The 25,315-nt window shown below is 40.7% G+C and overlaps 1 protein-coding gene across 1 annotated transcript in view; it reads right to left on the reverse strand.

Moving 5' to 3' along the window:
• TMEM131L (transmembrane 131 like) overlaps positions 1–25,315 on the reverse strand; it is a 77,145-nt gene that overhangs the window by 41,730 nt on the left and 10,100 nt on the right. The window contains 1 exon segment of the mRNA XM_029959952.1: positions 702–773. Coding sequence (XP_029815812.1) covers positions 702–773 — 72 coding nt within the window.

Here is a 25,315-nt window from a genome sequence, read left to right on the forward strand (position 1 = left end):
GTCACTGGGAGTTTAAGGAAAAAATAACCCTTACAAAGCACAAAGTTTTGAATAAAAAAGGTTTATATAAGCAAGCCTTATTTTGTCAGCTAAAGCAATGATTCTTTTAAAGTTTTTGCTTAAGCTAGTACATCCTAAAACCCAACATCTCAGACATTCCTCCAGTGCATCCTCTGAAACATTCCTTTAACTCACAAGGGGACTGCGTTTCTTTCTGGTTACCAACAGACCAAAAGCTGATTATCATTTAAGAATAATTTTTTAAAGTTTTCTTAAAAGAGACCTAAGAAAAAAATCTCATGTATTCCACCATTATGGTTTGCCCGGGACTTTCTGGATTTCATTTTTAGAAGTTAAAGGAAACAAGCTCTCTCTCCACTAGGAAGGCAATCTTTCAAAAAATTAACAACTAGCATGAAGTAATGATTTCACATCCATGCAGATTCCCCTGAAATATACCCAGAACACACATTACAGTTCCCTACTACCTTTTTCTCCTTCTTAGAACTATGCTGATTTTAACTTACAAAGCAGTGCGAGGCAAGAAAAGCAGTTCCAACTCCATGGCAATTACTTACTACTTCTCTTTTTTTCAGAGGATGCATGACCTCAACTAATGCTCTTTACCCAAATGGAGCTCAGTATAGCTGTTCCTCCACACTTCATTATTAACTAAAATAAGAATAATATAAGATACTCACTGCATTCCAAAATGCAGAACTGATGGGTGAAAATGTAAGGCCTTCCCACTTGGAGGCATCTTTGCTGGGAAGCTGAAAAGAAGAGAAAAGCAGCACAATTAATATTTAGTGGGCATGATACTACACTTTGCAGGAAAGGAATATACAGTACAGACTCTTAACTCTTTATGTTCTGAACACAGTATTTCCAAAACTTTTCATCCTCTCACTGCTGGAAGACTGACCATTTAATAAAGGAAAGCGCATGCTAATCAAAAGTGCAGTTTGAGAAGTATCTCATTATAGAGGCAGTGCTGGTTTGGACAACCTCCCTTCCTTGCACATACTTCCCTAGTCACAGTGATACACCTGTTTATGGGGCTGTGCAGTAAACTATGGAGGGAAAACAACTAAAAAGAGTCCTGAGGAATGAAAACTACACCAGCATGGAGCAGATCCCCAGTCTTCATTTCTTCTATGCAAAAAAAGAGTAAGAAATACTGTGAAACACATACACCATCATCTTTCCTTTGCCCTAGGAAAATTCACAATGAAGTTTCCATCAGTTCTACCACATTTTTAGCTTATTTCAACATCAGCTGACACCCTATAATATGGAAATCCCAGGACATCTTCACCATTTTATCAATTAAAACATGTCCTCCGCAAGTCCCAACAACCACAGTGGTAAAAAAAAAAGCCCTGCACTTGTTCATTACATCTACAGACCCAGTGCTACAGTGTTAAAATCTTCCCCAGAAGCAGTCTGCACGTTGCCTAGGCAGAACCAGTTTCATCTTCACTGGATGATGCTAATAAGCATCCTAGTAAGAATTGAGTCTGGGAAGGGAGAGATGGACTATGGTCTCACTAGTCATCCTGCTGCTTTGCATAATGTTAATTGGTTCCAAATTTTAAAATGTAGTTCTGTAACATTACACCTATAATATACATTAGTGCGTACACAATTCTGCTCCTATATTCCAAAGCAAAAGAGAAATCATAATTTATTACCAGTCAGGAAAAATCATAACTTATTATTATGAAAGTCGATAGCTTCTATGAAAACACAGACTCACACAAGGGAGAAAATTCCTTGCTGCTATAGCAGGAGGAATGCAATATCCAGGTAGCATTCCTGAGGAGCTGCTACTGAGAGTCTCCTTCCAACCACCTTGTCTCTGCTGCAGTCAGCTCTTGTTCTGTTCCTAGAAACACCGCAGCAATCAGCAACTCCTTCCCCTTCCAAAAATCAGCCTCAAGGACATACCCAGAAGGAAAGTCTGAGTACCGTTGTAAACACACACAAATTAAAATTACTACTATAGTAAAAGCCACAGACATTTGGGGAAGGCACATTTCTTAAAGGTCCTCAGATAATTTTCATATATGCACACATATATACAGCGGAATAAAAGTTAAGCCACTACAGTACAATCTTGAACCCCCCCACCACTTAATTTTCTAGCACCTCACAGGTTCTGCTAAAATACCTTTTCCCACCAGAAAAATCCTTGCTGAGAAAGCAAGAATCTGAGTGCCTCTCTTTGCCAATTCATGTAATTGGCAGAGGCTCTTCAAGACTTACTAACCTTCCTTCTAGAGAGCTCTAGAGCTTTTCCTCTCAACCCTCGCTCTCTGCAATAGGTACCAAATGCACCAACTGCGTGCAAAATCCAGCTCTGTGTGTAGGAAACTGCATTTCATTTGGTTTGGGTGAACACGGCCACACTGTAGCACTAGGTCTCAAAAATGCACGGTATTATTGTTCAGCCAACCCTATACTAGTCAGAAAATGACAAAAGCCTGTGAGAGCAGCAGAAGGAAGATCCCAAGGCTGCAATCCACCCCTTCTGGAGAAGGTAGCCTGGACTTGGAATGGCTGAAGCTAAGCCTCAGCTAACAAACTCTGCGGGTTCTGAGTTGGCTCCTGAGCATGGAGATAACTTCGGAGCATTCCAGCACACTGCTTGCCCAGGAATGGTCCCATGGTTATAAGACATTCAGCTTGTGCTCTGCACCCCACAAAAGCTGCCAAATTGCTTCAAGCCCCAGCCTGGCCCCAAAAGCAGAACAGCCACATTCCTATGGCAGTGTGCCCATCACCCAGCAGCTGTCCAGCTCCAGGGCATCTGCACCGCTTATCAGTGGCCCCAAAGCACTGCCAAAACATAACTTGAGAGCTGAGTTTCTTCAACAGTAGGACTAGTGGAAAGAGATCTACCACTGTTTTGGGTTGGGGGTTTTTCCCTCAAGGGAGAGGATGACAGGTTGGAATAGTGGGAACGGGCAGGGAAACATTCTGCTCACCACACTTTGAACAACTAGGAAGCATTTTGAAAGGCACTGCTATAGAGAGAAAGAGGCAGGCCCATCTACATCAGAAGTGCACTTCTCCAGTGTGTTACTGCAAGTCTCTTAAAGGCAGATGGAAGCTGGCAGAACACCATTCTGCATCCCTGTGCTCCAAACACAATTCAGCACATTCAGTTCTCTGTGGGGGACCTGACAGAGAAATAAACTAAGGCAACTTATTAAGACATTTCAATTTTGAAGTCAGTTTTTAACAAAAAAAATTATTTTTTTTAAGGACCTCATTTCACCAAGAGATTCATCTCAAGTTATGCCAAAAATTACTCTTTTGGCTACAGATGACATGTCCAAAAAAGTACATGGATTGTTTCATGAGAATGTTACAGGCCTGGGAATGACACAAATATCTGCTTAAGAATGGAAGTCTTGAAACAACAAATGTGGAGAAACAGACCTCTTCCTAACAGAAAGAAACTGGTTTCCAATGACTCTTTCATTGCTATTAAAATCAGCTAACATTCCATTAAGCATGCCACTTCACAAAGCTGGACTCCATACTCCATGGCCTCTCTTTTTTTTGGCAGACCAGCTGAACAACATCTTCTGAATGACAGATTTTGATAGAGCACTTCAATTCCAACATTTCAGAGAACATTTTTAAGCACAAGTGAACTGGAGGGAAACAGGAGAAAGAAACAGAAGAGGGGAAGGAAATTCTTGGTAATTATTTTAAATACTCAGTGCTAATAGCCTTTTGTATCAAAAACCTCATTTAACTGGTGCTGTTATCACTTGCCAGTCCAACAATTCAATGCCTTTCCTCCTCTCCATCCACATATTTAAAAATCTGACCCATCCATTTCCAGGGAAAAAAAAAGAGTAAGAACAACTGAAACACTGAGCTGTGAGAGAGGGCACCATACTGTCACCTAGAGCACAAGGAAGATTTGGGGGAAGGTTCTGGTAGGGAAGGAGAGGGTAAGCCCATGAAACCTGCAGCTCCAGCTCATCACTCCAATTCACAGAAAACACCCAGCAGGGAGGGACAAATCTTGAGTGGGCACACAACCCCCAGCATCAGGAACACCTGCTGGGGAGAAAAGTGGATGTGGAGCAGAAAAAAAAGGGGCTGGAGGGGAAGGTGAGATGAGGAAGAGGGGTGACACCAGGGGAGAAAAGGAGGATGGAGGAATGCAAGCACCCTCAACCACCTGTGGAAGCAGAGAAACATATAACTCCAGGGCAGCAATTTCAGAGGGTTTTGTTCTTGTTTTTTAAAAGGTACATGAGCTGTAAAATGTGAAGCCATCACATTCCCTCCACTGAGAAGCTCCAGAGGTGCTTATCTGTAGGGAAAAGGGCAGCTGAGAACATGGAGAGGTTCCAGCCTTTTACAATGTTTCCTGCTCCAGGAAAGAACATTTTGGTGTCCTGTTGATGTGGGACTAACAAAAGGGGATGCTAATACAGGGATGCTGAGAGCACTGTGAAATATACCACTGAAATTGTTTGCCCTTGCTTCTTTCAGATCCGTTAGTGTTCAACGTGTTAAGTAAAAACAGGTAAGCAACCAGGTCAGTATGATTTTATGTATTCATTTACAATCCGAAACTCTAAAATTTTTATGCAATGTATATTACAAACATTTGTTTGAAGTAAGCAAAATCCTTTTATTTCCCCCAAAGTTCAACAGAAATAGGTCATCCTTCATAGCAGATTTATTCATACTTTACTGGCCAAAATCACAAGACAAATATTTATCCTAAAAATGCAAAAAAATGACCAAATCTATTCTGAATAAATTGCCGCGGTTTGCATTGGCATATTTTTGTTTTGCTCTTTTTTAATGAAACTTTAAAACTGAGTTGATTAATCTAATTACACACATAAAACACTCAATCTGCAGAATAAACTGCATTTGACCAGGAGTGAAGGACATTTCCTCGAAGCAAGTTGATCCAAATATTCCTTTTTCTTCTATTAGCTCCTTTAAGTCTTCCTTGTATCTTTATTTCTTCACTTTAATTGATTACTTTATATTATCTTAGCATGCATATTATCCGATGATTCATATAGCAGCGTCTGTAGTTGAGAATAATCATAATTGCTACTTGGTGCTCTCTCTTCTTCCTTCCTTTTTGCACCCTTTGTTCACAGTAGATGATGAAATAGCAAGCTGGGGGAAGGCATTTTATTGTCGAGTTTTTTGCTTTATGGCTGCAGGGTTTTCTTGGAAGCAGCAGGCAAAAAGGACTGGATTCTTAAACACACAAGAAGTCCTTTTTGAGTGAATCTGTTTAGGCAGTACTGTTTTATTTTTCAGTATACTGATAAAAGTAAAATGTGACTTATGCTCAGCATTTTGGCACTTCATACCACCAGTGTAGCAATGTTAATTAACCCACAAGATGAGGTTTTGAGATACAAAAGTGTGCATGTATTGTACAGGAAAGCACAATTCTTTTACGTAAACTGAAACAGAATAGGAAATTTAAACCCCCTAATTTAAAGACTAATTTTAGATTCATTCCTCTAGACTACACCTGATAAAAAAAAAGCAGAATGGAACACATACGGAAACAACCAGATCCAAATACTTTTAATCATTCTGATTACAGCTGATGAAAAGAAATTATTTTGACAAATGAAAACCTGTTATTAAGAGGAAACTGACATAAAACAGAAAAAGCAGCTGAACCAAAGTCTTCTGCAGAACCCATGCAAAGTTTTGTTTATCCCATGCCTAGTCCCTTTCTTCTCTCAACCTTCCCTTTACCAAAGGCAGTAAAAGAACCAAGCAGTATTAAGAAGGTTAAACTGCAGCTCCTAAAAGACATACAGTAGTTTTGAAAGAGATTACGAAATTGTTTGGAAATACAAAATTAAAACTTCAGTTTACCATCAAGACAACTCTGCCAAAACCAGAAAAGGAATAGTTTTAAATTGTGATTTTTTTTGTAACCAAATTTATCTTCCTTCCTACAGGCAGAAAGAGTTCTCAGAAACCAGAAACTAGTTCAGCTTGCAACAACTCTACAGACCTCATGGGCAAGCTATACATGGCGTGTCCCTGTAGGGCTCTGGCACCTGGAGAAGTGCAGTCATGCTTGCCACCTCAGCTCAAGAGACCTGCAAGACTTCTCCTGCTGCCCCGTACCGACCTGTGACAACACATGAACCACTCAGTCCTTCTAGATTTTTTTTTTATTTTTTAAAGAAAAAGAATGACCAGCAGGCAAAAGAACACAAACATGAATTTCAAACACTGAAAAACTAGAAGGAAAAAAGCATCCTTATTTTTAGCACTGCATTGTTTAGGGAAGAGGGGGAGGACTGACTCACTGCTTCTGAATGCTTGGGATTCACAACCCATTGTGAGGAATTCTCTTACATGCTTTACCAGAGAGCTGTGCTGCTTCTGGAAGAAATTCTTTATTGTGAGGGTGGTGAGGCACTGGAACAGGTTGCCCACAGAAGTTGTGGATGCCCCATCCCTGGAAGTGCTCACGGCCAAGCTGGTCAGAGGCTCTCAGCAATCTGGTCTAGTGGAAGCTGTCCCTGTCCATGACAGGGGAGTTGGAACCAGATTGAGGTCCCTTCCAACCCAAACCACTCTATGATTCTGGAAGAAGGTTGGTCATCTTTATTTCCTCTGAACTACTACTACTGTGTACATCAGGGACTGAATCCTAGACTCTGGAAAGCAGGAAAGGTCAAAACAGTGTGACCCATCAACGAGCAAGGGCACACATGCTTGCTATTTTGCATGTTCTGGCTACAGGAAAAAAGAAAAGGGGAGCTAAATCAAAAAAAAAACCAAACCAAAACACACACAAAAAAAGCCCTAAACTAAAACAAAACAAAAAAAACCCCACCAAAAACCAAACAAACAACCCCAACAGTGAAATGGATATGACAGCCTCTCTAAAAGCAAATCCCATGATTTCTGGCCAAAGTCACAATTTAAAGAGGAAGACAGGTCTAGCAATGTTATTATTTTCTTTCTTTTCTTAAACTATTATTTTTTAAACTTCTGAAGCAGCATATAGCCAAGACCTGCTCACAAGCGTTTCAACGAGCTTACTTAGTTTATTTCCCAAGGTAGTGAAATAAAGAGGTAGGTACACCTAGCTCAATGGGTAAAGCACAAACCATTCTGTTACTTCAACTTGGTCCCTTGTGCATTGCTCTCCTCCAGCAACTCGAGCAGCCCCCTCTGCTCCATTACTCTAGCCCTGGTGTTTCCACTGCCTTAAGTTGTCTTCCCGAGCAACCTTCTCTCCTCTCGCTGCCTGTGCTCCCTTTGCCTACCAAATTCTGCAATAACATTTACACAAACCATTGGCAGAATTCACAGAACCTAAGCCAGCAGTGCATCAGTTTTATTTATTACAAAATGGCAATCATCAACCTTACAGTATCTCACAGTACAGCCCTTAAATCTCACATTTCTCAATGGGATGTAAATGGAGACACACAGATTAAAAAACCTGGTTTTTCTCCCTATCCTCACACCCAGTCTCCTTGAAAAATGCCCAAAGAAGTTAAATGCAAACCACAATAAAAATGAAATTAAGGCTTGTGAAGAAACCTAGTGGAGATGATGAGCAGGGAGGTACAAAGTTCTACAGCAAGCATCCTGGTGAAAAGGTTTTCTTCTCCAGCTGCACCTGTGGTTTGTATTTTAGTAGCACAAGCACCACAGTAAAGCATGTTTAACAGCAGAACAGAATTACTCCCTCCCATAAGTAAGTCCTCAACTTCTGAAATAACTGCAATCTGTAGTAAACTAAGACATTAATTCACAATGACTTGAGTTCATTTGGAATTCTTTTCTGAAACCTCTTATTTCGAAATTCTTTAGCCTCCCAAATTTCAAGCAATAACCAACACTCTCTAGAGATGGTCCAGGGGGATCATGTATATTGTGGGCATCTTGGACAGACAGTACCTAAGTTATTTGTTTTGGATGAGTGTACAGGGCCTGCTAGATCAAAATGCACACCAAACATATTTTCCTCTGAAGCACCTCTACCACTGCCAGCAAATCCCAAATATCCTGGCAAGCAGAACACCTACCTTCATTATACTTCTGGCTTCATATAATTCAACAATTGCCTTTTCATTCTGCAATATTCCATAGGTGAACTATAAGTACTTAGAGTAAAACCTTTAGCTCACATTTCTCTTTTTTAAGCTTCTTTACAATTTATCTTTTTTTAAGAAGTCAGTAATCTTCTGTTAAATTTGAAATTTCAGAAACAATACAGTTTACACTTTTCTTTTAAGTTCTTCCCAAGACAAATTAAAAGAGCTACTTGCCTAATAGAAACACACAGTTTTGGCTTCATCAGGAGTCTTGGTATTCTTGACATTTTATATTTATTTAACTACCAGGTCCTGGACCTATGGGGTTGTGAGAAAATACTGCATTTCATGTCTTTTTAAAGAATGCTTCTAGCCCATGACTATGCAAAATAAAAACCCAAATCCCAAAGGCAGCTCATGCTATTTCTTTTCCTTTCTAAACCTCAAAACTTTATAGCCAAATTCACTTTTTTCAGCAATTTACTTATCCTGTAGTTGCCAAACCCTCCAAAAAAAACCCGAAGAACATTTAAATTGCCTGCAAAACACAAGTTTGTTCTTCAAAAGCTGCCACTAAGATCACGAATAATTGCTGCAATGTTAATTTTTACCTATCTTACTCAATTCATTAGCATTAAGAAAGGCACTCAAACCTGAAGCACCCTGGCCTATTTAATACATGCAAATAAATGGCTGCTTTCTGAAGAACACTGCTCAACTTCCACAACTCAAAATCCCTTCAAGAGAAGCTATGAGACTCCACATTTCTGAAAGATCACTCTGTCTAGCCAAACTCTGGCCCACAGTCTCTAAACCGAAAACGAAACATTTTCAAATAAGATGTGCTGCTCACAACCTTTTTCAGACACTTTGAAAACATGAACCCTAGAGAAAGAGTACAAGGAGAAGGACCTAGAGAAAAGGTTTCCATGGTGTCAACATGCTGCCTTCTCCAGCTAAAAACAAAGCACCACCTGTAAGACTTATGCTGAAATACCATGAAATTTAAATCACCATTCCCTACCCACAGTTTTCAAAGCCTTTTATTGAAAGTAGTTCAAAATTCATAGCATGGCCTCATGAAAGAGGCAGGATAAAAGAACCTTAAAAAAGTCAGAAGATAGGTTACAAAACCACCCACCTTCTACCTAACAAGAACACAAGCATGTTTACTTACTAGGTAGCTAAGTCCGTATTTCTGTCCTTGCAATGGCAAAATGACAACAGAAAATTTTAGTGGCAAGGGCAGTTTTTAAGCATAGTCCTGTACTAACATAATTAGGAATTGAACAAAGGAAGAGGTAAATATTTCAGAAGAAACAAATACCAATTCTATCACACCTGCCACAACTAAATTAATTTCCATAAAAGTAACAATGAACATGTTTGCTGTTCCTGCAGCATGTCTACAGGATACCAGTATAGAAGGAAGACATCCACGTGAAAACAGACTTCACCTTTTCAAAGCAGCAACTGCAATTCTGTTTTCACCAATTAAAGTAAAAATTCATTTCATCAAGCACACCCAATTTTACTCAAAAAATTGTCCCCATGACGAAGAGCAAAGGGTCAACTTCTGTCAAGTCAGCAGCAACCCTCCTTCAAGTGTTTCACATGCCAGAGAGACTAGTTCTCTGGCTGGGGAAATCTGGCTCCTGCCTTGAGAAAAGAGGGAGGCACTGACAGGAAGCACTGTGGGGCTGCAAAGCTCATGGCAATAGGAAGTTACATTCTTGTCAAATATCATTGCACCCAACCATTTCCTTTTTCTCCTACCAGCCACAGTCAAAAACTTCTATCTTGACAGAAACCATTTTAAGTTAGGGCAGTTCAGCAAAATGCATGAAACAGCTCTGTGGTCATTGATACGCTTGACCTGCTTAATAATTAAGAGTGATAATCTTTCTACAGCAATTAAGAGTAATAATCTTCCCATGGGAGCTGCTTTTTCTGTTTCTACATTAATCCAAGCCTTTTAGTTTCTTTTTATAATGAAAGAGTAAAGGCCTGTAGGGCAGTGAAGGCACGTATTTGCTTTGTAGTTCTTTACAGCCCACAGGAAACCTTTACATTGAACCCATTAAGTAATAAAAAACCCCCACTATCCTTCCTCACACCTCCCCACCACCACTACCATCCAGGAAAACTAAGAAGAACACTAACTAAAAAGAAAGCTAAGCAAATATAAGAAAACTCAGACCTAGCACTTTAAAAGTAATAACTTCTGCTTTTAATTTATTTCCTTAGGTGTGGACAGTCTGAACAGTGCACCTGATACCAGCTACAAAAAGTACATCTGACACAACAGTGGAAAACATCAGTCTGGACTCTTCATTTTTTTCTGGTTTGTGAATTTCAGCCCAAATTTTTAAAAACAAAGTATAATCTTTGAGCATTAACCTTTATGAACAGTAATTTGCCCATGAGGATCCAGTACTATGCCTTGTTTAAGTCAGTCTATGAAAACAAGCAACCAATACAAGCTCAGTATGGAAAACTGAAGAAGTTATTTCCACAGCACTTTAACAGACAGCCTCAAATGTTACAAATGCAAAAAAGCAAACACTACAATATGTAGTTTCAATGCACTGGGCAGTAATTTATTCTACAAAATGATAAGATGCTAGCAAAGTATGTCTCAAAAACTCAGAACCATGCACCACTTAAAAAATCCTTTTCCCAAACATTTGCTTGAGTAACACACCAAGATCAGCTTTCTCACTGCTATGTTTCAGTTTTATAAGGAGAAAAATTAGTGCTAAATTTATTAAAAACTTAATTATCTCCTCTAGCAAATGAAACTTACACAAGACTTTGTGAAGCATGTCCAAACTACGACAAATAGATTTCTAAAAAATACCTGATTTTTCATGTCATTGAAAAGCATTTTCATAAGCCATACCATATGAATGTGAAATTATGATGCCAATAAAAATATAAGGAGAAGAAGCAACGCTACACTTTTCTTAAAGGTACTTTAAGCATGGTGCTGCAAGGTGAAGCTATGGTTACACAGTTGTCCTACATACAGCAGGGAAACAAGTTGCTCCCCCATATCCCATGGGCCACTACCAAATCTTAAGGATGAAACGTTAAAGATAAGTCACTAGCCAAATAGCAACACTGAAAAAGTAGCTTTGACCCCAAATCAACACCTCCATCTTACAGGAGCATCACTCTCTTGTTCTTGTTTTCCACCTCTTTAGTCCCCCTCCAAATGTTTTGGTGTCACTTAACAAAGCTTTTTGTTCTGGTGCTGTAACCTACTGGATCGATGTCATCTTACATATGTAATGTGTGGTATATTTTTTTAGACAGGACATAAAATACAGAAACTTTTTCTTACGAAGAACCTCTTAAAAACAGCAATAAAAAAATTGCAGACTACTTTTATTGTTCACTCACATTTTATTAACTGACAGCACTGTTCATTTCCACCCTCATCTATATGCTTCAACAGTCATATAAACCTACTCTCAAACTAAGAGCTTTTTTCCCCAGCTCCCCATACAAAACTCCAGTTATACTTCAAAGTAGATCCCCTCCTGCAGGAAGGAAAAGAAAGGGAGAATCCTCCTCCACAGCATCGGATCATTTCCACATTTTCTCCTAGAGCCAGTAAACCCCCATGGTGACAGGGCACCATGCAAACAGCCTTCAAAATTCCCCCAGCTGCCCCTTTTGAAAAGAACAGCTTGCTGAGCTCGCCTGTCTTGTGTCACTCGGTGCTCTGGGTTCTGGTGTGCAAAATGGAAAGACAGCTCCATGACTTAGTGCTATTAATAAAAGCAAGCACACTCAAAGTGTATATTTCTGACCTACTCCTAAGTACTACTGTATATTTATAATTTGCTAGATTATGTTCTTAAAGGAAACAGATATGAAAAAATTTATACCAGAAAATTCAAACTGGTAAAAATACAAAAAATTCAGCATTAGCAGGATTAGTAGTTACAACGCTTATCACAGAAATTACCGGGTCCTTACAAAACATCTGGGATCTGTTGAAGGCAATGCACAGCATATGCTCTAGCCCGTTTCTTCTGTCATACAAAATGCTGCAATATTCTGCTATTATACAATGCAGAACCATATGAAACACACCCTGTTTCACAGGCTTATTACCAAAAGGTCTACCACCAAAGAAACCTCAGGTGTGTTATGGCTCTGAATTCCAGCAAGGAGAACCTAGAGCCCACAAGTTAATGTTTGCTTCCTTCAGCAGGATAGCTGGTGGGAAATGGAAGAGCAGGAAAATTAGCTGAAAAAAACAGCAGGAAGTCAGTTTTTGATTATTTTATATGAGTTTTAAAAAGTACTTGCAATCAAGTACAATATTAAGACTCTAGCTCCCCTAGATTCTTGCATTTCCTCCTTTTTAGCTAAGGTAATCAGAGTTCACCAACTTGAAATTCTCACCTGTGAAACCAAAGGCAAAGAATCAGTAATGCTATTTTTAGTTTCTTGACAAGCCTCAAACCAGACATCTGTTTCCACTGCAAGAAAGGGTGCACCCTGCTTCTGCATGCTCCACTTGGGGTTTCTCAAGCTGCCTACGAGAGGAAAAGCTCCTTCAGACAGGCCAAAGCTCTCTCCACAGCCCAAAACTGTACTTAACTGATCCTGGTCACACATCTCTCAACTCTTCTTCCTCTGCAAGATAAGCAAAGTAATGTCACTGTCCTACATGGGAACCTGCACAAAGTCCCACTGAAGCCAGCGGGCCTCCTCATGGGCAGAGGGGCAGCTCGGGTGGGCCAAGGAGCAGGACCAACACAAACCACTTTGCCCCTTCTTATGGGCACAGTTGGATATACTGACAGACAAGCACATCTGACCTAAGAGCATGACAGAAAGTTTGGCGAGTGCATCCAGCCTCTGAACAGGCTGTCACTCCACAGCAATATTTTACACTAAAAAAGGAGCGATGAGGCTTTGTAAGGCAGATCTTCAATCATGTCAACATGGAAGATGTGGCTTTTGGAAGGAGTATGGCAAAAAGAGGGAATAAAGAAGCTTGAGAGGCTGCCCCAAACCACAGTCAGCAGTAAGTAACACATGGATTTGCAGCTACCACAAGGTCACATTTTTGACACCTCATCACACCTTTCTACAGCTTGCAAGATTTCAGTGGGTAAAGGGAAAATACAAAAGGTGTGAGTGTTCCAACCAAGTGTCACTGTCCCCAACCTAGTACATGCACCCGAACAACCTAACCTCCAAACCAGGTCTCACAACAAAATCACGGAAGACATGGGGCAACCTGCAGTTCTCCAAGTCCCAAACAAGCTCCCTCAATTTGGGAACAAAAGCAAAGGTTCCTATCTTAAAATTTGGAAGTGTACGCTCTATATAGCTGGGTGCTGCCCTGCCCTCCCTGCACAGCAAACATTTCAGTAATTGTTCCAGGAACAAACCGTTGACCAAAACACAGCCCACCGCTTCAACGACCAGAAAGCATGAATAATAGTTTTTATTTACAAGGAGAGAAAAAAAAAAATCCAAGCAAGACTGAAAGCATGAGGACCAGGACAGAAGTGCATGTTTGTTTTAAAGCGACTATCCGCATCTGCGGGATCAGTCACATTATCCCAGCAACACTGAGAATGCTCACAATGGCCAGAAATGTCCCCTTTTCAAAAGGGCAGTTTAAACGCTGCAGAAACTGGGTCAGCAACAGGCCACAGAAATACCTAAGCAGGCAGCAGGCACCTCGCGAGTTGTAGGCAGCAGGCTTGCAGCAAAGACCTCCAATAAAAGACAGAACACACCAAGACAGAAATCAGACAATAGCTATTGAAGAAAGGCAGTTAATAGCAACAAAGCACATAAAGCACGGGTCAAGGAGTCGGTCAAGTACAGGCCCTTCAACTCCCTACCCTTCTCCAGTTGCCAGGAATCAAGATTTAGACACAAAGCAGAGACGCACATGGCACACAGCACCAGCAGGCAGGCACAAAAACTAAGCAGACATGTTAAATCCACAAAAGAGTAAGGGACTGCAAAACTTATTCTACAATATTACATTCTTCCCAAGGGCAGCACAGTGCTTCTTATTCTTCCAGTCTTATTAAAAAGAAGTTAAAACATGAATTACACAATTTATGCTTCTATATGGTTAGCATATTCATCATCTCTGTGTTCAAGTCTTTACTGTTTGTATGTTTATTGATGTGCGGACACCTTAATTTTAAAATGCCAACCCACAACTGCAATCCACATATATTACGTAGGCAAAATCTAAGAAGTGACCTACAATGTCACTAGTGAGCTCTGACTTGCTGACTGCTCAGTACCCTGCATAATAGCTGACACCAAATGAGTGTGCAGCACATGTCTGACAGCCACAGTGGGGAGACTTGATTCTCTTGATTCTGTTTTGCATGGACCCTTAAAACCATTTGACGTGAACGGAGGTGGTGGTTACCCAAGGCACAAGCAGTTATGAATCAGTCACTCCCTCCTTTCTCTCATTGCACTTCCCTTTTGCTATTGTGTATCCTTCATGGTTAGACTGAAATCTGCTGTTGTCCCTTATCAGTTTGGCCAACCACTTGAAAGGAGCAAGCTCTCATTTGCTCCCTAGCTGCCAGTACCTTTGTTCACTTTGTAGTTTTATTAGGGATCCTCTTTTTTTGCCTTTTTTTAATCTCTTCACAACCTTTAATTTTTTCACTTGTTACCATACACTTTGACAACCCTCACCTCTCTTGCAATTACACCCCGTCCTTCCCCTGCTGACAAATTCTAGCCCAGACAGGTTCAGCATCGCATCCGAGCAGTTTCCTGCACCACATTAGGCAAGATGTCTCACCAGCATGATGTGCAACTCACCGGCTGCACAGCCTCTCTCCCACCAGCCAGGCAACCGTGCGTGCATGGCAGCGTCCCGTTTCAGCTGCGTTTTGCCTTATCCAACATGCTGCTTTGAGCTGTAGCAAGAAGCATGAGAATAAAGAAAAGAGCCCTGTGCACCAAAGCAGACACAATCTGTTAAGCAGCAGCTCCTGGAGAAAGGTCTGGTGGTTGCAGAGTACCTTTTGCTTTTGCAGCAGAAAGTCCTGAGGTATCAAAGATGCAGCCACAGCTTTTGTCCCAGAATAATACAAACTGAGGCTGGGTGTCTCAAGTCTCTGAACTTACATGAAAACCTGAACAAAGAGGGCAAGGGTAGGCCAGGTAGATCAGAAATGCTGGGGATTTGAAAAGGCTGCCACAGGTTCACCTGTCACCTTGCCCCCTGCAGCAAGGGGAAGGTGCACACACCACAGGAAGCAGCCGAGGCAGGAGAGCTTGGGGGGACATGAGCACTCCCTCACCCTGGACTCTGAAATTAGAAACCTATCATTCCCCCTTCCTGTGAAGGACTAGGAAAAACAGGCTGCTCGGGAGGGCAATTCAAAGCAACCAAATTAAACTCCTTGACCATTCTCTGATGAAATCTCTTTCTCACTGCACAAGGAGCAAAAGATGACCAGTCTTCCTTCCAGCATCTAAAGCACTGTCCTGAAATTGCTCCTCTTCCACCACCCAGTTGGCCCCATAGAAGAGACCAGATACTAGCAGTGGGAATGGATCCTGCCTATCACCATGGGCCCCCTCCAGGTCATTGGTGCAGGTGAACCTTGCCTGGCTGCTGTAGTTACAGCTCTTCTGTTGCTCTGAAACACATTTTTTATCATGACCAGTGCAATATGAACACTGCCATACCCTCCACATTCACCTGATTTCAGGCAAGCGATGGGCAATACACAAATGCCATGACGGCATTGTAAGCATACGGGTTACTTACAATACTGCAAAATAGTCTTTATAGCCTCAGTAACATTACTGGTTTCTCCACTTAGCCACTACCTTGCTCTCTCCTCAGATGCACAGCCACTCAGGGTCTGGCTGGGACAAGGGTTCAATGAGCCCAGAGGGGATGAAAAGGGGAACAAACAGCACTCAGCGCAACCTTGCAGTGTAGTTTGTTGTGAGACAAACACTGCTGAGCACCCAGCCAGACAGTGGGCACTTTATGAGGGGAAAGAAAACCACCTCTCCTCCTGCCACATCCTACAGCAAAACCTCACTGCTCCTCCACCCAGACATTTAATATCAAGGCACCAGTGTAACCATTGCACTGGGCAGCACTCATTTATAGTGACAGCATTGCTACTCCAAAATGTTCAGGATTTGCAGCTACCGTGTGGTGCAGGAGCCGACCTGCTATGGCATTACTTCAGCTAGGATCTGGTGCCTGATGCCCAGACTGCACCAACACTGGGAGTGTCCAGCTCTGTGCATGATGATAGTCACTTGCCAATAACTTTGTCAGAATTCAAAGGTGAAGAGACAAACCCTTTTATATTTCAGTTTTGAACACTTCTAATAATTCTTCATAGACTGCCCCTACTTTTCAAGTAGAGAGCAAACAACTTCACACAGTAACTTCTGCATTAACTACTGCAAAGGCAATCAAATCTTTCAGAATGACATCTAGTATCTACAACTCTCAAATTTCATGCAATGTACATCTTCATACTCTAAGCAGCACTAGCAGCAGTCAAGAGTGTAATTACTTTAAACTTTAACATTACTTTTTATTTTTTTACCAAATGTAACCAACCTTTTTATTAAAGAACCCACTGCAATTTATCCTCCAAGAAAATAAAACTACTGTATTGTCAGATAATTCAGTAGAATTCAACTACTTCTGCTGTTATCCTACAGAGGATTCAGCTCTGTTGGGCAATAACAACAGCTAACACTACAGTGTATGTGAAGATGATGGGTTTTAAATGGGGGAATGTCCCCATAGACCACACCTGCTTACGAAACAGCCAGCCTGTAACAGAGGAGTAATTGACAGCTTTTACATATTCTTACCCAGAAAAGCCTTGAGAACACCGTGCACTTTGGCACTCCGATAGAAGCAGTGAGGAAGTCCGAGAGCCTAAAAAATCCGGCACACGTGCGTTTTCAACTGCTTGTGGAAACTGCACCTCTCATCCAAGTGCACTACAGCCATGAAGTTAAAAGGCAGCACAATACACAGGAACTTCAAGACCTTGGAAACCCTACAAAGGATCCTCCTCACAAATAATATAAAAATAAGCATCCATCTGTTTTTTCTCTCTCCGGTACTAAACACATCATACTGTCAATTCTGAAAGAAGTGTGCAGGAGGCAATAACAGCCCTTGCAGTGTCTCAAAGCCAAGCCCTAGAGCTTCTAGAAATCTGAGAGTCTGTATGACAATTTCTTTTTGGATCCTCTCCTGGGATCCACAAAAGCTTTTCAAGCATATACCCACCACACGTGAATAGGAGAAGCCCTCCAGTAATTCAGGAGGGAAAACAGGGCTGTAAGAACATGGCAGCATTCACAGGTCACAAAGTACAACAAAGAACAGTAAACAGAGAGATTATTAACTTTCCATTAGATCAGGTATCAGCATTCACACAATTAAAAAAAGCTGGGAAATTTCCCTCAGGAGATAAACAGAAATGTGCTACCAACAAGGCAGACAGCAGCAGAAAACAAGATAAATAGATTAAAAACTGTTTCTTTACCTCTATCTACTTTGTAAAGCTGAGACTGCCTATTTAATTTGAAGTTAACTTTTTTTTTTTGAGAGGTGGAGAGATATATAACAACGGAATTATGCTTCAGTCTCTCAAAGAAAATAACCAGGACCCAGAGAAAACATTAAAATAAGGAATTGCAGTTTTAAAAACTGAAAAGCAATATGCAATGATTTATATATGCAAAAGAGTCAGCAAATATCTATGTCAGAATGATTTTGGCTTAAGGTCAGTTTCTTCTTTCATATATATATATACACATATAGATGTGTGTATATATATATATAAAATTCAGGTTTCTGAAAGTCTTACAAAGAATTTTGATGTATGTCAAATTATCATCCTATTGATACAAGTGTCTCCGAAGGCCAGACCAGTTTCAAATCTTAGTACTACAAAGGAACTGAGTTCTTCCATAATGCAAGCTCAGTTACATGACTGCATCTGGCACCATCACATTGGTTGAAAGAAGTTTTAGGCTTTTAAATATATTGTTTTCTCCATTTCTCATGTCTCCTTATGGAGCATGCTATTGCAAGCAAACATTTTAACAGAACTTTTTCTCTCTCATAAAATCCAATTTCTATCTGAAACACAACAAAACCATAAACCAGAGCCAGCAAGAACCATGCTTTCAACAGCACTGAACATGATACACCATCCTAACTTTCTCATTTTTACTTCCGAGTCCTTACAGCTTCTTCACGTGTCTTCACAAAGTTTTGAAGTAGAAGCTGGCTTTTATCAGGCAGTAACTAAAAGCATTATTTTGCACTTCAATTTCCTTGATTTCACCATCAAGAATGTTCTGGTATGCAGGTGGGTGAGATGGTAAACCACTAACTACAGCTCACTGGGTACCGCAACAATATCTTGAAACAGACATAGTCTGAAGCAGCGTCTCATCAGAACAGGAGAACTTCAGCAAAAACAAGAAGAGAGGGCTACTTCTCACCCTCCTCTTGGAAGACATTTTTCCTTCTCGCTTCTTTTCCTCATAATTCTGAGAAATAAAGTTTCTTCACAGTGATTGCTTTTGACTGAGAAATTTCTGTGTTTAAAATTTATATAAAGTCCAATTGTTCTACAGAAAGCAAGGTCTGTTTCATACACACAAAATATCCTGAGTTATCCTCATCTAATTATATTTCCACTGCTATTTCTAAAAGTTATTAAGACACACACATGCACACATACAAAAAACCCTCAGCTTTATTTGTACACCACTTTGGGGCCAGGTGGTGGAGAGGAAGATAAGGTGACTATCAACACCACCAGCTTTGCCCTCTATCTTCCTTATCTCAGTTGGCAGCCTGGACATAACACAGAATGGTGGACCCCTGAGAGGACTAGCAGACACCTAAATTATTCATACTGCCCATGTGTTTCTCCCAGGCGAGTAGCTCATTTGATGAAAGCAAACTCTTCTACAAATATAAAGCAAATATTTACAGTGAGAATTCAGAACTCTGCAAAAGAGTTAATACACACTGTCCTCAAGTGCAAGTATAATATTTGATGTATACTGTTCCCCTCCCTGAAATGGACAGGACCATTTTGTCTTGATGAAGACAGGAGTTGCTCATTTTGCAATAATCACCAAAAAGAAAAAATCTCTTCCCAAAGCAGCTACCAAAGACAGTGGATACAGAATGGTATTTAAGACAATGTAACTAAGATATTTTTTAAAACTCAGGCTTGAATTTATAACCAATATTGAAGTGGTACTGATGAGCTATTTGCTTTGTTTCCCTGTCCATGTTTTTACTTGTGTTACTATGGCAAACACCAAAAATACTGAAAAGGCTCCTTCACCTACTTGCCCACAAGTCATGCACTCAGAGCCACTGCAAGGGCATAAGCACAGCTCTCTCAGAGCACATTTCCTGGTCAAATAAAAATACAAAAGGCATTAAAAGCTACATTTGTGTTACCTTTGAGCCTCTAGAAAGATAAGAGGCAGGTAACTGCATTGCCTATCACTATTATTCTGCATTGGATAGCTTTCAGGTAAATTTTATGCTGTGCTTATAATAATCAAACCAGAGTGCTGGGGTTGATCATTCAGAAGTGGACTCCACACAAATTCCTAGAAGTGAGTAAACTGTTGTTTTGGCTTTTTTCTATTTTGTCACAATTCGTCAATCTGCAACACCGGAAAAACTATGAAGTTAAATTCTTACAGGGTGTCAATTTTCAGACTGTTGACATTGGATGTCTACCCTTCAACTGCATAATGGTAAAATTAAAATTACTGCAAATTACATTCTCTTAAGGGCAACCAAGAAACAGTTATTATGGTGGTAAAAATAATTTATTAATAATAAATGTATAGACATAAAGCTAAATCTTTTGTGGCCCACTGCCCACAAATCAGAAGGAGATTAACAAACATCTGAAATCCATTATTAATGTATTAAAATGAAAAAGTATAAGAAGAAAGTTCCTATTCTGAACTACTTATATTACAGAAGCAGCAAGTACAGGCTAAGGGTACACTAAGTTTACAAATGGACATGGACAAACATGCCACGGCAGCTGTTTACTTTTGTCTTACTTTCTTTTTTTTTTTTCCCTCTTCTCTAAGCATACAAATGTGTCTCAAACACAATGCAGGTTAAGTTTAACAAGAAAAATGCCATGTTCCAGAGCAGACTTGCACAGCCCTCACAGCATGCGACTGCCTGGCATTAAGAGCTCACCTTCCCCATGTGTTTGCTGCATGACTATACCAAGAGGCTGTGCCACCAGATCTGTCTCTGCTCCTGCACAGCTCTTTAACCAGGACTGAAACAAACACAGAATGGGAAGACACCATATGCCCCATCCCACCTGCTCAGATCAGGATTGTCCTGACTCTCAAGGCCACGCATTCTGGGTGGGCTCTGTCCCAAAGCACAGCCTATGGGGAATTTACCAAGAGCCCCGAAAACATAAAATCATGCACAACAAATGATGTATGTGTGTGTGCACTGGCTTTCAGTTTTCCACACAGTGGCAGGCTGTGTGATTTGCCATACCATCCACCCAAACCCCACCAACTGCTTCCACAGCTATCCATCACACCAGTGTAAATGCCTTACGCTTCTTCTACCCAACAGCCACTGACAAAGGCGTTACTCCTAACGTACAACAAGATGCTCTTCCTCTCAGCCTCACACTTTTGAGGGCTAACTTGCTCTTCTATCTCACCAACAGTGAGCAGAGCAGCAGATTTGGCTGGGCTCCTCCATAGCTCCTCCTGCACTGCAGTAGATAAGGGGACAGAGTCAGCCCTGGCACAAGTATCACCAGGCAACCACCTCTCCAAAAGCAGGCAAAAAGGTAGGGACAGGAAGAGAGGGGACTGAGACACTGAGGAAAGAGCAAAGAGATGCCATGAGGTCCGGACAAGGCTGGGCCTCCCTGGGAGCAATTTGGGACAAGCAGAACAGAGATGACATCCTGCAGGTGACACAGGGCTCTGGTGTCTGGTCCAGTATCCATCCCACACAGTGGGATGTAGATACCAAGGGAGCACTTCCATGCACATTTTCAGCTGATGCTCCCACAGTTGCCAAAGAGGAAACTAATCAGAGAGAGATCACAGGTAAATGTTAACCTGGGGGAAAAAAAAAAAAAAAAAGTGTGATTCTAATCCAGAGAACTGGTAAGGCTGCACAAGTCAGGGGACAGCACCAGAAAACAGAGAAGGTAAGAGAGCCTCTTCCTCTTGCAGTACAGAAACTACAACTGTTCCAGGCATGGCCTGGGCAGAACTTAAAAAATAAAGTAGAGATGCCATAAAAAAGTACACAAGAGATCTGCAGAGGATAGAGAGAACAGAGTGAAGAAATTATTAACAGAAGAAAAGAAAGATAGATACAGGACACCAAAATGTGAAGCAGAGTTTACTTGTCTATTTAAAACTAGTCACTACATGTGAGAAAGTTTTTTCCTGTAGCACATATCCACAAACACAATTCACATACACTAATCCCGGGGCAAACAATGACCTCACAGCCCCAGCTGGGAGGAGACAGTCACCGCCTGCTATTTTTACCAGTATAGGAACTGGTCTTTCCATAGAAGCCTGTGTGGCTTTTCAAGGCACCACGAGCCATATGAAAGCAAAGGCACCAATCTGCAACTATCACACCAAGATTGTCTTAATTTCTCAAAGTCAAATTGTCATCCTTAGATGGGAAAGTCCATTTTAGGCAGCATATGAGTCCACAGATCAAAGAGTCTCTGGTCCAATCATGAGCATCTTTCAGTCCCAGAGGGCTCACAACAGTGAGGAAAATAGATTCCAGCAGGGTTTGTTCAATACAAACAGACAAGATTGTGATGATGGGAAATCCAACAGTTACTAAATGTGGCCATGCATCACCTTTAAAATATTTCAGTCAAGGTCACGTAGGACCTATGCTGAGGACAGAAGTTTGACAGTTCTTTGCAAAACACTGCAGGACTGTCTCATTTGCCATTAACTCCTGATCACAGAAAGCCACAGCATCAGATCCTCAGTTTGGTGTGAAACACAGCACAGCTGGCCTAGGCCACTGTTCTCATTTATTAAATGTCTGAAAGTAACTTAGAAATAAATAAACAATAGCTGAAACCTTTGTTAGCACACAGCACTGCCATGCAATGTCTCAGGGAAAAAAACAAAACGTTTTTTACCCCCTGTACCAGCAGGCAAGCAACATAATTTTGTAAAAGGACCAGTATTTTGGAAGAAGGGCACACAAGGGCACACAAGGGCACAGTTGTCCCTAACAACATTTAATACGAAGTTCAGCAAGGCAAAGTTCATCAGTGAATCAACTGCCACATATAAAACAGAGATAAACAATTAAAGCAGCAGGAGTTCAGCCTGGCACTCTGCCTGTGCCTGGCAGAAGTGTAAGAAAGGAGAGGAAGAGTGACACTGATAGCTCCTTCCAAAACAATCGCTTTCTTCATCTACAAGAGAACCTCCAACTTCGCTGACCTCTTTGCAGTTCTCTTCAGCAAGCTTTTTTTAGTCCAATTTCACGTCATCCTCTGTGTTCCCTACAGGTGTTTCTTTAGGGATTTTTCACCCAAGCATAACAGGTAGGTATGTGCAACTCGTTTCCACTCACTTACTTCTAAGATTATGTAAAGTAAATTTAATTTCTTTAGGCATCCAGGAAAAATTAAAATTAATAGTCCCTTGGTGATCTAGTGAAATTTCAACTGGGACACAACAGCCATGACGTATCAACTAAAAACATAAGGTAACCAATACTGAAGAAGCTTTTGGTACAAACCACTGAAAACACATATTCTGTGCATACTGTAGAAATGTAGGGATTTAAAAGCTTTTTCCCAAGAAAAGCAGCTTTTTGTTTTCTTTTTTAATACACACATGGATTTCTGCTTTTTTTGTAAAACAAAAAAATTAAAAACTATTAAAAACTTAATAAAAACAGCTTTCACTATTACAAGTTAGGATCAAGCATATATCCTTGGAAAAGTCCTCATGTAATTTTTAAAATGCTTTTGGGAATAAGCTTAATGACAACCTAAATGATCAATAGTACTCCATAAAAGCTTAGGTTGAAAATATTGTTTTAAGATGGTTCCTTTCAGACAGTTCAAGCACTCACTGACACTCACAAAACTACTTTTCAGCTTTTCATTTTGAAACACTTTGTCAATGAATACTCAGCTTGATTTTAATAAAAGATGTTTTAAAAATAAACACAACATAAAGCCATGTTTTTTTTAATATTCAGACATTTCTTCTTGCACGAAATCAATTTTTCTTTTTCTCAGTAAGAAAAAGCAGAAGGAAAAAGAAAATCTGATTGATCCTAACATATTTTTCAATCTTTCTTTTCCTGGTTTAGCCACCACCCAAGCTAGTTATCTAGTACACAGGCATACCACCAGTCCCATGCCATTACTTTCCAAGAATTGGACTGTCAAAAATCACGGCACTAAGACCACAGGCTTTTTGGAAGGATGAGTCAGTTCTGAAGTGTCTTAATAGTCCATCCATGGTGCCAGACCTCATTTGTGCCTCTTGACTGGAGATGAAGTTGTGGCCAGGGAGGAAATGCAAGGTATGACCTCACAACACGAAGCAGGTTCATTCTCCCCCTGCCACTCCGGATTTTTCCTGAAGCAAGCATTATAACTACATCTCTTAAGTATCCAACTACATCTCGTAAGTACGCACTAAACCCCTAGTAATTTTGCAGTCTGTGCACCTTAACTGCTTTGCTGTCTCTCAGGCAACCAGTAAGCTACTCCCTCCACTACCTTTACCTTCAATTTCTCTTCCACGTCTGGAGCACTATTTCACAGACACAGCAAAAAAGACAGGATTAGGAGTAATTCCATCAGGCAATCAGAAGAGGTCGAAGTGCCAGGCACCAGCTGTCACTCCCAGGCTGCACTGACACCCCAGCAGGAACCCACTGGGAGCTGATACCATCTACTGCCCCAAGCAGCTCCAGTCCAGAGGGTCAAACGCTCTCCGGTGATCAAAGGCAAAAGCTCGACAGAAATGCTTGACTGAGCTAACTGCATCACACTCATAATTTTCCTAGGAGTAGATAGCTATCTTCTCAAAGCAAAATATGCCCTGTCACAGGCAAAGGCTGGAAAATGTTCTCTTACTAGCTAATTACATACCATACTCCTAGTATTCTATGGTTTTCCTTTCTCATAGACAACTACTGCGCATCAAAGAATATGTGCTCCCCACCTTGAGCACATCAGTTTATATTCTGATGCAAATGTTGTTTAATGTGTCAGCTGGGAAACTGAATCCTCAAAGGCCTTTCTCCAGAAGTCCTCAAAACCCAAATATTAACTATGTCATATATGTGAAATTATTTTTTTTTTAGTCCAGTGACTACTTCCTTGAAGAAGAAAGTTAAAAATTTTGATAGAATCATTTGTGCACATCACCTAACAGTAGAGTCCCTTCATTTGTGTCAGACTTCATTTGACTCATTATGGTGCTTTAGGAAGCATCCAAATCATCAAAATTTGCTACTGCCAGTTGTGGCAAGCAAAATCACCGGGATGAAGGGGAAAAAAAACCCCAAAACAACAAAATTACAAGCACAACAAAAACCTCTTCTTGTCAACACCCATCATTGACAAAGCTGTTCTGGAAGGCATCTCTTTACTGCTGACTTTCAAATGTAACAAAAAGTTTTTTATGAAACTTGAAGCTTTTTAATAGGCTAGTCTAAATACACGTGGTTTTAGTTCTGTCAAAGTCTGTGGCCTGAAACAATACGTATATCCAGCAACTCAAGTATCTACTGTGCTGCATTTCTTATTTCAAAGTCTGATCCAGAGTGACACAAAACACTAGAAAGCAACATGTGGTAGCTTCCAAGCAATCAGAAAGGCAGGAGTCATAGGCTGGAAATTAAGGAGTTAATAATGATCTTTTTCTCACTCAGGGAGCTGCAAACCCACGGACCTCCAAATCAATAGTTTCTCATTCACCTCCCAAATAGCTCTTCACAGAAGTTGATATTTTGATAACGTCTTTTACCTTCATGCAAATTTCTCTATTTGTTAAAGCTAAACCTAAGGCAGAAATAATGAGACTATATCTGTCTTCCCTGTGCACTTGCCACAAGGACAAGAGCAAACCAAGAAGCCCACCCCAAAAGGAAGATCTTGTGATGC

Source organism: Manacus vitellinus, unplaced genomic scaffold (genome assembly GCF_001715985.3).
Source record: "Manacus vitellinus isolate BGI_N305 unplaced genomic scaffold, ASM171598v3 scaffold_0_pilon, whole genome shotgun sequence".
NCBI classification, from domain to species: domain Eukaryota; kingdom Metazoa; phylum Chordata; class Aves; order Passeriformes; family Pipridae; genus Manacus; species Manacus vitellinus.